General features: G+C 37.9%; 1 protein-coding gene across 6 annotated transcripts in view; it reads left to right on the top strand.

Annotated features, from left to right (window-relative positions):
- GRIK1 (glutamate ionotropic receptor kainate type subunit 1) overlaps positions 1–17,180 on the top strand; it is a 376,698-nt gene that overhangs the window by 223,202 nt on the left and 136,316 nt on the right. For all 6 annotated transcript variants that reach the window (XM_078054385.1, XM_036111233.2, XM_078054366.1 and 3 more), the window contains exons 2-3: positions 11,888–12,055; positions 15,465–15,722. In XM_078054385.1, coding sequence (XP_077910511.1) covers positions 11,888–12,055; positions 15,465–15,722 — 426 coding nt within the window. The remainder of the gene's footprint in view (positions 1–11,887; positions 12,056–15,464; positions 15,723–17,180) is intronic.

Raw genomic sequence — 17,180 nt, forward strand, 5'->3', positions numbered from 1 at the left:
GAGGCTTTAAATAACCAAAGGGGTTTTCTTGCTGTAATGGCCATAATGAGTTTGTTGCAGGCTCTGCTCCTCCAGCCCTCCCTCTGGATCCCAGGCTAAGGGAGCAACTGTTACCTATCTTGTCCCAGTCACTGAGACAGAAGGAAATGGAAAAAAGCTCTGAAGGTTCTCTTGGTGGCAGTTTAGCCCTCTGTCCAGGAAGTGACATAGGTTATTTTGTTCACAAGTCACTGAACAGAACTAGTCACCCAGCCCCATCCAACCCCAAGTTAGGTGCAATTCCCTCATACATTCAGAGGAAAAGAACCAGAAGTATTAGTAACTGCTACAAATGTTTCATGTTCCAAGAAGAAAAAAATCAATATATTTGGCATTATAAAAATTTAAACATTTCTCTGCCTAAAAACCTAATCAGCATTAAAAGCTGAATAATAAACTGGGAAATATTTGCAATAAAAATGTCAAAGACTTTAAATCCTTATGAGTAAGAGAGTAACTTACATCAATAACAAAAACAATTATATCTCAAAATACTAAAAAAAAAGGCACAGGACAGGAACAAGTAATTTAAAATTACAGACATACAAATAGGTAGTAAATAAGTTTTAAAAATTAAATTCATCCATATTCAAAGGCATGCATATTAAAGCAATAATGAATACTTTCTGCTACAAACTAAATTAAAAGTCATACAGATTCTTGGGAGGTTGCAGTTCAGTTGGACATTTCTACACAGTGGATACAAAGTACTTATACAAGTTAGCTTTCCCTTCCGCATGGCAGTTTAGCATTGTTTAACAAAAGCTTAAATGGTTCATAACTTAGGACCTAATAAATATACTTCAAAGTATTTTTGTTTCTCGCAGCAAATGTCAATCATAATAGGATTCATAACAGTGAAGAATCAGTACCAACTTACCAAAAAAATAAATAAATAGAAGGTGAAGCTGATTAAGGAAGCCATGATATATCCAATGAAATATTAGACAACCACTAAAAATAAGGCTTGTTTTCAGGGGGAGATGTCTATGGTACAGTGTTTGTGAAAATGCCAGGGAATAATAAGATAGTATCATCTTAATTATTTCAAAGAAAATTCAGAGATGTATGGGAATAAAATGGAGGGAAAATCACCAAACTATTAATAATAATTGTTTCACACCGGCATGATTATATTTTGTTGTGTTTCCCTTTCTTTCAACTTTTGCCCAATTTATATGTTTTTAAAACAAAGTTATTTAGAAAAGAAAACAATGTTTACTCACATAGCAGACAGTGGTATCCATTATGGGAGTTCACAGAGTACAGCATATTTAAAAATATATGTAAATGAGCAGCAAAGAGAATTTCCAGAGTTTAGTACTTTTAAAATAAGTGGTGCACACTTCCCAAAGTTCCAATTGGTGGCATTCAATACACAGATCCTTCTGTGACATAACATTTAACTGTGCTTTATTTTTGATCAACTTGTAGTTTTCCTGGATACATGTAATAGTCAAGTTTATCTCTCTTCATCTGGGACCTAAATGTTTCACAAAAAGATTTTCTCTGAGAAGTAACTTCCATAGAGCTTATTTATTATTTATGTCCGTGCAAACTGTTCATTTTATAGTGTTGGACCTTAGAATGTGACTGTGAGCAAATCTGGGAGGTTATGCTCAACTCGGATACCTTCTGGACTAGCATCCTTTAACAGTAGTAAACAGAATTTCAGTTTGAGCCTCTTTAAATGATGCGGGTCATAGTAAACATGTGAGTGTTTAAATCAGACTCTAACTCTTTTTGATGTTCTAAAATACTATTGTTGCCTAGTTCACCATTTTGTACAATTTTTAAGTCAGTAAACAAAAAATTTTATAAATGTGTCAAATAAATATGCATAGAGGTTAAAAAAACTAATAGAAAATAATAAGAAAGGAAAAAGAAAATGTAGCAAAGGACTTTGTATTTAAAATATTTACATTAAAAATAATAATTAAATAAATAAAATATTTACATTAAATGTCAAGGACTTGCATTCTGTCCACAACATATCTTTGAGACGATTGATTAGGGGTGCCTTGGTGGCTTAGTCAGTTAAGCATCTGCCTTCAGCTTAGGTCATGATCCCAGGGTCCTGGGATAGAGCCCTGCCTGGGGCTCTCTACTCAACGGGGTACTTCTCTCTTGCTTGTGATCTCTCTCTCAAATAACTAAATAAAATCTTAAAAAAAAAAAAAAAAAAGACGACCTTTTCTGGGGCACTTGAGTGGCTCAGTCAGTTGAGCATCTGACTTTTTTTTTTTAAAAGATTTTATTTATTTATTTGACAGAGAGAGACACAGCGAGAGAAGGAACACGAACAGGGGGAATAGGAGAGGGAGAAGCAGGCTTCCCTCTGAGCAGGGAGCCCGATGCGGGGCTCAATCCCAGGACACTGGGATCATGACCTGAGCCGAAGGCAGCTGCTTAACGACTGAGCCACCCAGGTGCCCCGAGCATCTGACTCTTGATTTCAGTTCAGGTCATGGTTTCAGGGTCCTGGGATCAAGCTGAGGGTGAGCTCTGTGTTCAGCGGGGAATCTGCTTGATTTTCTCTCCCTCTGCCCCTCTCCCCTCATACGTGCATGCGCTCTCTCTCTAATAAATAAATAAATCTTTAAAAACAAATAAGTAAAAAAATTAAAGATTACTTTTTCATAAAATAAAGACCATATTTTTGCTTAGATTATTGTTTTAAATGGAAAAAGGGGGTAAAAATTGACATTATAAATCATACTAATTTTTCAAAAAGCAAAGTCATCATCAGAGAGTTGATATTTCTGATCAAGGACCTAGTGCCCAATTTTCATTAAAATGAGCACCAAAACAATATTTAAGACTGCAAATTATTTTTGTCAGTCCCAAAGAGAGCAGGTCACTGGATCAAATTTTTCCCAAAATGTGTGTTTCTCAGGATAGAAATTCCACTGCATATCCCAATTACAAGGAAAACTTTCCTATCATCGAATGAATGAGAAACCATGGGCTGACCGGAGTCAAACTGCTTCTTTACTGTAGGATTTCTGAGAGACTCTTACATGTTATTGTGCAGTGTGGATTTCCAAAAAGAAATGTTTCCTAAACATTCTTGACCACTCAACTTCCTTTTGCGTGTAGCATCTCATGGGTGACTTCTGTGCACACATTGGTAAATACTGCTCTGTCAGAGCTGTGAACTTACTTCCAGTTGTTCTGGTCAGACAACAGTTCTTTAGCAGCAATATTTCCTTTTCAGCAAGGAGAAATTTCACCTTGAGAAATAGCAGAAATAGGGGGGAAGAAAACTAGACAGGTGTGATGAAGTGTATTACATGGCTTCAAGAACTACAAGTTGTGAACTTGGCATATTCCATTTATTTAGTAAGTAGAAAATGAAATTTGAGCCTTTTCGTATGAATATGTGTCATTTAAATGAGGTGTTACAAGCTTAAAATCTAACTGCTCTCAACAGACATGAGAACGATCACAGAATTTCATAAAAGTAAGTTTGGCATGAATCCTTTAGCAATATTCCCGGTTCTTGCCTGAAATCTGCAGCTGAATAGGAGATGAACCATTCCTTCAAGGTATTAAGGTGCTGGCAGCCTGAGGCAAGTGAGCCTTTAAGAAAGGGTCAGAGTTTTGAAAGTGCTTGGGGATCATGCGCCATGATTGTTGGGAGAAAGGAAGCAATCACTGCTAAAAAGGCCGAAAGAAGGAAATCAGGCAGTCTCTACATGCCTCAACAACCACCCTCCCTCTCTCCAACACTCTCATAAGCCTCTCTATCTTGCCATACTACTATGCCAAGTATGCCAACATACTATACTAAGTATGCCAACATATTACTTCATTAGGTGGGGTGTTAAGGCACAAAGAGACTCAACTCAATTGGATGGTCATTGTTTGGGGACAATGTACTCTGCCCAAATCAAGACATTTAGTCCTGGCAGAAGGCAAGGATCAATAAACATCATCCCTACCCTCAAAGAACAGTTAGACTCCCAGCTTATGATTTTACACCAAAATGAATTCCCCAAATATGCACTAGATTATACGTTATCAAAAGAGAGGGAAGAGTTCACCTCTGGCTGGAAGAATCAGAAAAGACTCCACATTGGAGGGGACAAAGAGTGGGCTTCTTATTCTGTTATGAATAATTGACTACTGCACATAGTTTCCTTTTCTGTAATCTCTCACCACTCGACTGGAAGCCCTGCTGATGGCATGAACCAAGTGCTTCCATCTTTGTATCCTCCACTGCTGCCAGCATCATAGATATCAATAGATGGCCAATCATGTTTGATGAATCAAATTAAATTGAATATTGAATATCACTAGAATAGAGTACCTTTGGCTTTGGATATATTCTTTTTCTTTTTTAATGTGCAACTCAAATTTATTAAGAAAAATTACTGGCAGCATGTGCTAAACTGCCCATAACCCATAGCCTTTCCCTTAACCGGCCTTTCCCATAACTGCTACCATCTGAAGCATCTCAGGAATTCCTTACTCTAAAACATACTTTCTTCCACCTTAAATGTCATTCCTCCTGAATTCATGCAGCTCTCTGAAACATCACAGAGAGTTTGGATGTGGTCCTTGGATCAGGGGTGACATCAAACCCCATTCCCCCTCTTCAAAGGACACCAATATCTGAAGACACTTGTAGAAGGTTTGGGCAACAGCCCTACCATTGAGGCTGTCCTTACCTACAGCTTTGTCCATAATCAGGACTTCATGAAAGGTAAAAATTCAGGTACCCCTTGTCCATTCATTCTCCATTAGGTCATAGAACATCTGTTTCCCATCCAAATTCACCTAGCATGAAATCTTTACCAAGATGATATCAGTCTCCAAAACTAAAACAAGAAGAGGTAAGCTGAGTGGGGAAGAGAGTATTATCTAAGGGAATCTTAGAATTTAAATGTGTAGCCTTGAAATTATAGGTGCAGTAAATATAGGCTTATAGTAATTTGCTTATGATGTAATAAACTAGAATTACGGATGTGGCAATAAAGAGAGGCAATATAATACTGTATATTTAAGGAGCAGCCATCAGCAAAGGAATACATCAAATTGCCATCTTGTTTTCTGTTGATAGCTTCTGGAATGGTTATTATTCCACAGGAATGCAAAACAGGAGTCAACACTATTGAAGCTTTCCATTTCTTGATTGCCCTTCTTTCCTGCATGACCTCATAATTTGTCACAATGAGTACACAACAGCTAGTTAAGGGAGTAAGCGAGGTTTATTAGAATATGTGTAATAATAAAACTTGCCCCTGTCTATTAAGACTAAGACAGGAAAATGTAATTAACAAAGAAATCCAATGTGTTGTGTGGTAGAGTTACTTGCTTTTTTTGCCAAATCAAGTCAGAGAGCTAAAGATTGTTAATTGAAATATTAAATAAAATAACATTTTACAAAGGGGAAAAATACGGTAATTAAGAGCATCCACTACTGAAATTTTCTCAAGACAATTGTGATACTGTATGGGTTTCCTATGGCTGCTGTAACAAATGACAAAAAAGTGTGTGGCTTAAAACAATAGATATCTATTCTCTCACAGTTCTGGAGCCCAGAAGTCCAAAATCAAGTTGTTAACAGGGTCCAATTTCCTCTGAAGGCTCCAGGAAAGATTCAGTTCCTTGCCTCCTCCAGCTGCTGGTGGCTCCAGACATTCCTTGGTTTCTGACTGGATCGTTCCAATTTCTGCCACTCTCCATCCCCTCTTGCTCTTGGGTGTTGTCAACCCAGTCTTATGGCTTTAAATACCACCTAGACATAAACTTCAGTGATGACTCCCAAATTTCTATCTCTAGACCAGACCTCTCCAATAAAATCCAGACCAATATAGGTGACCTCTTAGTTGACATCTCCACTCAGATTTGTAACAAGCAGCACATGGTATTCATGTTCCAAATCAAGCACCTACTCTTTTTCTTCATCTCTGTGAATGGCAATTTCAGACCAAAAGCCTGATGTCATTCCTGACTCGTTTCTTCTCACTTATAGTTGATCAGCAAGTCCTGCCAGCTCTACCTTCAATTTTATTTAGAATTTGGCCAGTTTTTGCCATACCCCCACACTCTGCTCATCTATACCAAACCATCTCTCATCAGTTACCTGGATTATCACAGTGCCTGTGGTTATAGTCATCTGATATTATAGTGGCTTTGGTAGCAGATCTCTGCCTTTTCTCTTGCCCCTCTCCTCCCTTCAGTCTATTCGTAGGACCGAAAATGGGGTGAGTGTTAAGAACCCAGTGCCATGTGTGTCTCCTTTGCTCTCACAGGACTACCACACTCACAAAACTTCTGGTCTGCACATTTCTGGTCACCAAATGGGTGGGTGTTCTCCCACACCAAGCAATTCTCTGTGACATCTGCTGGGTGTCCTATAGTTTATCTCAATTCTGAAACTGCCTACCTGGAGATAGTATCAGACTTCACAGGATAAGGGCTCAGTCCCATGAGACTGCTCTGCCACTTTAGGTACCAATAGCTAGTAGGTCCCCAGGTTCCCCACAACTGCTGCCTAATTCACTTGCAAGTCAGAGGTTTCCATGACTTCCTCTTCCTTGGATTTGATTATTTGCTAGAGCAGCTCACAGAACTCAGGGAAACACATACTTATATTTGTCAGTTTATTAAAGGATACAGATGAACAACCAGATGAAGAGATACATAGGGCAAGGCTTAAGAGGGTACCAAGCACAGGAGCTTCTGTTCCCATGGAGTTGGGATATATCACCCTCCTGGTATGTGGATATTTTCACCAACCTGGAAGCTCTCTGAACCCCATCCTTCAGGCCGTTTATGGATGCTTCATTACATAAGCATGATTGATGCACCCATTGACCATTGGCAATTGGTTCCACCTCTAGTTTCTCTCCCCATCTTGGAAGTCAAAGGGAGGAACTGAGAGTTCCCAATCCTCTAATCATATGGTTGGTTCCCTGGTCTGGGCAACCAGCCCCCCTTCCTTAGGTGGGACTCCCAACTCACCTCATCAACATGACAAAAGACAACTTTGTTGCTCTTATCACTTAGGAAATTCCAAGGGCTTTAGGAGCTCTGCACCAAAAAAGAGGATGAAGACCAATATATATTTCTTATTAGAGATCACAGTGTCACATAGGGTGATCCTCTTGAAATACGTCATTTCTCTACTGTACTCAAAACCCTCCAGTGACTTCCCATCTGACTCAGAATAAAATCCAGGGTCTTATTATGGCCTATAAGACCCTCTGTGATATGCTCTAATCCACCCCCATCACTGCCCTAAACTCATCTTCTACCAGTCCAGACCAGGCTCACCCACCTTCATTCTCACCACTCCTCAAAATTAAAACGAGGCAGCTCCCACCTTAGAACATGTTGTTCCCTCAGACTGGAATGCTCTTCTCTCAATATCTTCAGAGCAGTTTCCTCACTCCTTGCAGGTTCTTACTTCAAAGTTGCTCTCTTCATGAGATCTTTCCTGGCCTCCTACCCTAACATGTCAACTCCCTTCTTCCTGTTCATGATCAGCTCCCCTTTTAGCATGTAAAGCCAAAAGTCAGATTTCTGTCTATTTTGTTTACTATTGTATTCGCAGAACCAAGTACAGTGTCTGGCTCATAGGAGGCTGGCATTTTATAAATAAATAGCTAAATGAGCAAATGATTTAGTAAACGAATGAATGAGTTCTTCAGTAGAGTCATAGACATGGCATACACAATCAGTTAAAGTAGAACAAAAAAATAAACCTAAATATATGTAAGGATATAATGTTATTACATTTCCAAAAGGTATTATTGTAAATGTGTTATTAGAACATTACTTTGGGTTTACCTTAGGTATCTTTGCAAACAGCCCAGCAGTCAGTCTTAGCCTTGACTTAGCCTTAGTCTAAGCCTTGACTGCTTTTTACTTATAACAATCATGTTTTGACCCAACAGTAGGTGGGTTTGTGAATATGACCAAATTCTCTTGGAAGTCTAGATGGAATTATGTGACACAAAACCACAAGTTCTCACTTGCACCCTCTGTGTCCACCACTACCCTTTATTAAAGGCAACCTGTCACCTGTGCAGGAGGTAGCCATCTCTGGTTTCCATCTATGTCTACGTGGTCACAAAACAAAACTGCCTGTCTTGGCCTGACCTTGTTAGTACAGGATCTACCCAACAGAGAGAAACGCACCTGTGGTGACGGAACTGTGTTACCTGATTCTGTATTGAGATTTCAAGTGAGTTTTTCTTTGCCTACCTTAAACCACTGTACCATAAATTTAGGATCTTGTTGGAAGAGAATTTTACGTGCATAGATATGATTTCCATTAAAATTGTCCATTTTAAATTTCAAAGCCCTTGAGGTAAAAAAAAAAAAAAAAAGATGCATATCTTAGCGCAGGCTGCTATAACAATCTCACAGACCTGGTGGCTTAAACAATAGACACTTATTTCTCACAGTTCTGGAGGCTAAGAAATCTCAGTCAAGGCATTGGCACAGCTAATGTCTGGTGAGGACTTCTTTCCTGTCTTGTAGACAGCTGTCTTCTCTTCTATCTTCACATGGAGGGGTGAAAGAGAGAGAGAGAGAGGCATTTACCTTAGCAGAAAAGGGCAAGGCAGGTGGGGCAAAGGGAGGAACAAAAGAAGGAACCAGGTAGGAATTCCTCCTCTTGAAACCATGGCACCCATGTGTACAAATGACTGAGGCCAGAAGTTGACTACATGGAGAGCCCCAAAGATTTGAAATGTCTCATTGACAAGCCCACACCTACAAATGAAAAAAAAAAAAAAAATCACGCATGCGTCGCTCTACTCCTATCAAAGATTCTGCAATTCAGTGTTGTTGAATCTGAAGTTAGGAAGAGGAGGAGAGAGGAAGTGGCTAATGCTTATAAGCCTGCTCCCTTAGGAGGAACTGGAATGGCTCCCATCAATAATTGTCCTGTCTCTATCAGATTTCACTTTCCTGGAACTTCCTCAGTTCTCTCTATGCCTCACTTCACAGGCAGGTTCTTGGTATTCAGCAGCAACCCTTCCTAAGGCAAAAAGGAGAGTGTGGTGGGGTGTTGAGCTAATGACAACATTTATAATGCTTATTTGATGCCAGAAAGAAAGAAAATTGTCCCAAAATGACAAAACAAAGTTCACCTACACACTACATACACACATGATAAAAACACTTATCATTCTCTTAAACTCAGGAACATTCAGCTTTATGTAAAAAATAACTATATACCAAAGGAACAATTTTGAGGTGAGCAGGCAGTTCTATAACAAATGTTAATTCCTCTTTATCCATGTGTAATAATACTAACTTATTTCTGGGGCATGATTGAGTTTTCAGGGCACCATCCGTGCATTATAACATTTCCTTTACAGAGAAATCCTCTAAAGTAAGCAAATAAGCATTATAAACCCACACTTAGAGATGAAGGACATCAGAAATAATTTGATAAAGTGAATACATATATATATAAATCAATTATATATAGTTCTCTATATGATAATCATGTGAGCTAATTCCCTATAATAAATATTATATTTAATATATAAATATATAAAATAATAATGTATAGTATAATATAACATGTATTTAAAAAATTTATGTATAGATTGGAGAATCAAACACCTGAGTTTGTCACAAATAAGGCATGGGGACTTTGAATAAGGTAGGCAAAGTGTGTGTGTCTCAGTTCATTTATTCATGCATAAAAACAGAAATACTACCTCCTACATGGAATGTTAAAAGGCTTAAATGAAATATTACCAAAGAGCTATTTCATAGTAACTTTCTTCCCAATATTTAAAATTCCTTCTCAAAGAGGAACTAGGTGGACCAAGGTTCAAAGTTCAGAATTTCTGATTCCCATTCTGGTGTGTATTTCTTCTTACCAGCCTGCTTATGCAGATGAGTGGTGCTTACATTTGAGCCAATGACTGATTATTTCCTAAATAGTTGTAGGCTGAACATCTTAAGTGACTTTGATCTCAGTAAGGATGGTGATTCTGAACAAGATACATTCTCTCTTCTTAAGGGTTCTCACCGTGTGCATGAGGAGATAAACAGATTTTTAAAAAATGCTAATAATTATTGTGAAGGCCCTAACACCAAAGAGTTTCTGAACTTAAGTCTGGGCTATTCTAATTGTGGATCAGCTTGACATCTATCTTCTTCTATTATCTGAGCTTATCATCTCACTGTGGAGCATCCACTTAATACTTCTGAGAGAAACTGAGAGTACCCCCAAAGAACCTACTTACCACTGTCTGAGAAAAAAGCAAACAAAAAAACAATGTCACATAAAAGCAAAATTTTTCCTAACATGGATTTCAGAATAAGTGTCCAGTAGGAATCTGTAGGTAAAGGTTAACATGGTCTCATACCATGGTCACACAGTGTTCAACTCTGGTCTCTCAGAGAACAGAGAAATGATCTCTGCATGAATATCTCATATCATCAGTCCAAAAGCCAGAGACATTTCCAAAGGAAGCCAAAGTAGTTCCGTACAAACCTTCTCAGCTTTTGCAACCTGACATTGCAATTGATTATTTAATAGAGAAAGTCAGTTGAGCAGGAAATTGCAAAATAATAATAATTTTATAATTAATAAAAATTATAGATGTGTATTTGTTTACTATTCTTTCAAAATAGGATCAAAGTCATTTCTTTGATTAGAGTTTGCCAATTAGAGTTCTTTTTCTAAGAATACACATAAATCATACAGGTGCCTGTGACATTTATTTGGGATTTTCAGTTTTAGATTTTTTTTAGGTGTAGAGAGAACTTGAAGCACTTGCAAATCAATCTGGCATAGCCAAGTTTGGAAAAAAAAAAAAACAACCTACATCTGACCTTTGGTAAGGAGTCCCTCAATGGTGAGAGCTAGTTACAAGTATTCAGCATTTCACAGGCTCCAGTTAATGTTTTATTCAGGGGAAATGAGGAGTATTGGTCAATCAAGGAATAAGTTAAGTGGAGGTCAGTTAAGAGCACCTCTACTGTGTGTTCTGCATCTATTGATAATCCCAGGACAACTCTTAAAAAACATTAAGAATGTACAGTTTAATGATACTCCAATTACCTCTATTAACATCACCACGGCAAGCAAAGTCAGAGCTGAATTCTCCAATGAAGCTTAAAGCACTGCTATTTTGTATTGCCACTTGTTTAGAGATGCCCCTGTTTGAGATATCAAAGTTTTAGTGCATGTTCTCTCTTAGGGGAGCAACACATTTCTCTGGAGATAGGATGCAGGATTGCTTTGGGGCCAGACCAAACAGTTTCTCAAAACAAAACAAACAAAAGTTCTTTGAATCTGCCTGTGCACTTTGGAAGGTGCTGGAAGATGACCCCAGAATTCTGAACCAGAAGAAAAGAAGAAATGTTTTCATTTTGAAAAAATTTAAGTGTATATATGCCTCATTTTGACCTCACTCAGCTCTCCGGCTGATTTCTCTAGAGTTGGAAAGGTCTGCTTTTGAATCGAAAGAGCTTCATTCTGAGGAAGGAGGGTCTTGCCAGATACAATTCAAATTATGTATAGGTCAACCACACTGTGATTCATGTCCAAACTGTAGAAAATCACCCTCCGCCATGTTGTCCGTTATACTTGACATGGTACTTAATATTCGGAATACATTGGCCATCTGAGAGGTAAAATACAGTCCAACTTTGGATTTGAAATCTTGGGCATACATATAAAGACCTGTTTATGTGCAGGTAACATGTGCTGACAAATTTTAACACTGGGTTTGGGATCTGTTCTGACCACCACCACATTTATTTTGGGGGGGTCTTTTGTGTGAATCATTGATATTCTTCTTTTAAAAAAATACACAGGAATGATGTGACTAATGCTTCTCATGCATCTCTTTTGCTTCTGCAGGAGGGATTTTTGAAACTGTGGAAAATGAACCTGTTAACGTTGAAGAATTAGCGTTCAAGTTCGCAGTCACCAGCATTAACAGGAATCGAACCCTGATGCCCAACACCACATTAACCTATGACATCCAGAGAATTAACCTTTTTGACAGTTTTGAAGCCTCGCGGAGAGGTAACTATTTTCACATTTTTAAAAGCTTTTTTGGGTGTTGTGTCTGCTCTACAAGTCACCTTTTCTGCTACCTGTCCTTCTTCAGAGCGGACATCTTTGTGTAAATGGGTTGCAGGAAATCTCGGTCCTCGATGTCACTGTCCAGTGCAATCTGAACTATACTAATGGATGTTGCCTAGCTATGTTTTCTGGGCCGTTCTGATTAGCTCACCCTTCAGTGCCCTCTACTCTATGATTAACTGGTTCAGCTGTGAATGGAAAATGTCAAGCTTGATCTGTTTTTCCTTCCTGAGGCTGAGATACCACCATGAAATTGTACAGTGCAGTCAAATAAAACTTTGTGGAAGGTCATATCCACCGAGCATGTGGAAATGCCCACAACACACATAACTCACATCCTGAATTTTAACAGGTTGTAAACTACTGGGTTTACCTAGCCCCTTCTCAACTTTTTTTTTTTTTTTTTAAACTCCTTTCCACAAAATCATAGAAATCTAAAAATTAAACCAATGAAATAATCTCTGCATATTTTTTTCCTTATTTTTTTTTTTCTTCTGAGGAGAAGACAAGGTCCTATAAAATAATCTAATTTATATTAGGCTAGGCTGCAAGGTTTCTGTCATGGAAAGATTCCAGTGGGATTGTGGGGCTTGCTTAGACATCCCCAAACACTTCCAAGACAACGCTGACGCACAATCACGTTCGGTACACTTGAAACCTGGCCTCTAACCAGGGAGGTATTGAGACTCCACGCAGGTGTTTATATGTGGAAACCAAGGCTGCCCCACACTCTCGAGTGGGGGGGGGGGAGCTCTTTCCCTCATAGAGGAATGTTTGTCCACAAATAAATGGAATGCAATGAACACCATGTTCATGTCGATTGCCAAGTAACTAATACTGGTGTTTCCACATAGAATTAACTCAGGATCATCAGATGTGTGCACCTTACACGGTCTTCTGCAGGATTCTTAGTGTTCTTTACACAAACAAAAGGTAAAACTTGTTTTCCTAGGAACACACATGAAAAGAATATAGGATAATGATTCTTTTTTTTTAATCTCTGGCACAACCTTAGGGTAAGCACATTTTCTTTTTAAAGCTGGATGAAGCTTACAGATACTACATAGATCAGAGTTGTCTATGAAGAAATAATAAAAATTTCTATTTATATAGCTCTTCAAAGTTATCTTCACATGAATTATTTCTGTGGGTGAGATCTCTCTGTCTTTTGTCTCTGTTTCTGTCTTTGTCTATCTCTGTCTCTGTCTCTCTGTATCTCTCTTTGTCTGTCTCTGTCCTGTCTCTCTCTCTGTCACACACACAAACATTGCTGAGCAAATACCTTAGAAAGGCAAACACATTTAACAACGATACTTCAACCCACATAAAATTGAAAGCTTTTTTGTGATCTCAAGTACCTGCCGCACTTGTAAATTAAACACCCCCAAAGCTTCTTAAAACTGGTAATTTGCTGGCAAACAGAACTCAAAAAATTGATTTTCTGTCAAGTCATATTAACATCCCTGAGCTAAATAGTAGCAGGTATCTCAATCCATTGCCCATGTTAGAGAAAACAACAGTTCATATACTCTCATGCTCTCATTTTATCTTACCAATGAAAACATATCCAGAAAATAAGCTTCTGAAGACAATGGCAATTTATGCTAACAGCACTTAATGCAGAAAATTGTATGTCTTCATATCTCAGGTAGTAATTCGGTACCAAAGAGCACAGTATCAGAAAGTTTCCATTGTGAATGACTGTCAACATTTGCAGTTACATAGATATTTGCAATATGGCTTTCAAAACCTTATTTATTATTTTTTCTCTCTAAATCAAGTCAGATAATTTTGACAAATTATATATATATAATTTTTCTACTTATAAATTTTGATATTGTTTAATTCAAATATTTAATCATCTCTTGGCAGTTCCAAATTCCTTTAAATTAATATTAAAATATAAATTTGATATGCTTTTAAACTTATATATAATGCCAGCATAAATTTATATCAGCATGAAATGAGTAGACACTATTTTACATGGTTGTAGAGGATAATCAGTCCCATCTTTCTGGAAGGGAATTTGCTTAATATGTATCAAGTAACTAAAAAGTATCATACCATTTAATTATAGCTGAGAATCTACTCTAAGAAAGTAATGTAAAATTCAGAGAAAAATATAAGAACTAAGATAAGTACTATAATACTAATTATAATAACAAAAATTAGGAGCAGCTTAGATGTTCAATAGCATCAGAAATAGTTAAATAAATAATGACATATCCATGGGATGGGTTATTCTATAGACATGAAAAATATCCTTTTGAAGACTTTGAGGGGACTTGGGGAAAAGGGTGTACTTTTATTGTTATATTCAGTGTTAAATGAAGAAAGCAATGTATCAATGTATCAAATATAGTGTTATATTCAGTGTTAAATGAAGAAAGCAATGTATCAAATACAGATATCAAATGTATCTGTAAAATGATTTAATTTTTTATAAATTGGAATGCCAAAATATGAATAGGTATTTTCCCAAGATGATGGAATTACAAAGCCTTTTTTTCCTTCCTTACCTTTAAAATATTCTAAATTCTCTCAATGAATGTATAAAATCTAATAATGAGAAAAATAAATAAATTTTATGAATTCATTTTTAAGTATATATTGACTTGATTTTCTTAGGCTGCATGTTGGCTAATGTTGAGGTAGGGAGAGGCCTGACCTTGAGCTGGGCCCCTGGGCTCTGGTAGAAAGCCCGTGGCCCTGAACTCACTCCATTGTCTATGGTATTAGTGGGTTGGACCAAATGGCTTGTAAGATCCCGTTAAGCTATGCTATGGTATTATTCTATAATTAATTAGGTATCAATATCACTTGATATTCTTTAGCGGTTTTTCGATAGCCTGGAATTCATTTCTGAGTTTTGGGAAGATGGTACTTTGCAGCCTCCCAGAGAATCTTCTGAATTCTTGGACCATGTTAATATCCTCATTGACACCCAGCCATAGGACAGAACTTCATTCACATGAAATTCACTTGGCAAATGTCTTGTAGAACAGCTCTGAGCACCCCCGGGTTATGCCACGCCAAGCAAGGGAGGTAGACCCCATCTGATTAAAAGTAATGGTGTGACACCAGCCACTCATTTTTGATTGCACAGAACTGGCCCTGTGATGTGTTACTCATCAGTCCCACATTCAAGTCTCTCAAACATTTTACTATCTCGAGGATATTGGAAGTTGGATTAAGCATATTTTCTCAACATACAGATGGAGAGTAGAGGAAAATTTCTAATAGTGAAAATAAAAAGAGGGACCAAGGGAAAGATGAAATTCACAGCTCTCTCTTTCTCTGCCCCTTTCCCTGCCTTCCCTTTCTACCCCTCCTTGTCTGTGGCCACCAGCCTGTGACCAGCTGGCTCTTGGTGTGGCTGCTCTCTTTGGCCCTTCCCACAGTTCCTCTGTCAGTGCCGTGCAGTCGATTTGCAATGCTCTCGAAGTTCCACATATACAGACCCGCTGGAAACACCCTTCGGTGGACAACAAAGACTTGTTTTACATCAACCTGTACCCAGATTATGCAGCTATCAGCAGGGCGGTCCTGGATCTGGTCCTTTACTACAACTGGAAAACAGTGACGGTGGTGTACGAAGACAGCACAGGTATGGGACTCGCGTGAGACCTCACCTGGCCATGTCAGGTCTGAACAAAGGGAATCTGAGTGTTCTAGAGGCATTGACTCATCAGGTGGAGTGCATAAAAATGCTCTTTTATATGAAGCTGATGGAGTATTCTAATTTAGGAATTCCATGTGTCACCGTGTCCCGATTCCTTTGGATCCTTTCTGATGATCCTTCCATCATCATACTTAGGGGGATTTGTTTTTTGTTTTGTTTTGTTTTGTTTATTTTGAAGTTTTAATTATATTACACATAGGGCTGGGATGAGAGATTATTAATAGAATTTTATTATTTTATTTTTGATGACTACATTTTTATTTATTTTATTTTTTTATTATATTCAGTTAGTCAGCATATAGTTCATCATTAGTTTTTGATGTCGTGTTCAACAAATATCGCCTTATTGATATTTGTTGTAATCCAATCAGAATATTAAAGATGTGATTACATTTCTCCAACTCTATTAAGACTGTGACAATGACTCCATTCCTTAAATAATGCAAAGAAAGTTGGAAAAATGACCATGAAGTATGCTTCCAACTTGATAAGTAACTATGTAAATGTTATATGTTAGACAAGTTTCTAAAGTAGGTTAACAAAGAGGAATCTAGTCAGAGGTTATATCAATAAAACTGACCATTTCATAGGAAAGGGACTAAGAACCCCTGATAACCAACCCTTAATAAAGTTTGCATTGTTCCACTGATTATTTTAGGATGCAGAACAGAACTGTGATGCTTAGAGCCTCCATCTCACTAGACACTTTCTCTCACCTGCCCCCATTTCAAGTTTCTTTTGCAGGCACCTTTCCTCTCTGTCTTCTGGTCACATTTTGAAGTTTGTTGAAATTCAGGCTCTTTTTTATACAGTTAAGTCCCCATGCTGGTGACTCTCCTTTGTCAAGTCCTTCTAATTTGAAGCTGTTCACCATCTTGCCCTTTTCAACTCCATTAACCCTGGCACTTCATTATCCCCTTCCCTACACTCCCTATACCTCACATCAGCTAGGATGAAGAGTCCACCATTCCTTCCTTACATACCCCCAACTTCATCTGACTCTTACTGAAGTATAGTTGACACACAATGTTACATTAGCTTCAGATGATTCAACAAGTTTATATTCTATGCTATTCTCCCCACAAATATAGTTACCATCTGTCACCATACAATGTTATTAAAATGTCCTTGACTATATTTCTTATGTTGTACCTTTTATTCCTGTGACTTATTCATTCCATAACTGCAAGCCTGTACCTCACTCCCCTTCACCTATTTTGCCCATCTCCGGCCCATCTCCCCTCTGGCAACCATCAGTTTGTTCTCGTATTTATGGGTCTGTCTGCTCATTTGTTCATTTGCTTTGTTTCTTAGATTCCACATATAAGTGAAATCATATAGTATTTGTCTGTTTCTGTCTGACTTATTTCACTTAGCATAATA

Source organism: Halichoerus grypus, chromosome 1 (genome assembly GCF_964656455.1).
Source record: "Halichoerus grypus chromosome 1, mHalGry1.hap1.1, whole genome shotgun sequence".
Classification (NCBI taxonomy): domain Eukaryota; kingdom Metazoa; phylum Chordata; class Mammalia; order Carnivora; family Phocidae; genus Halichoerus; species Halichoerus grypus.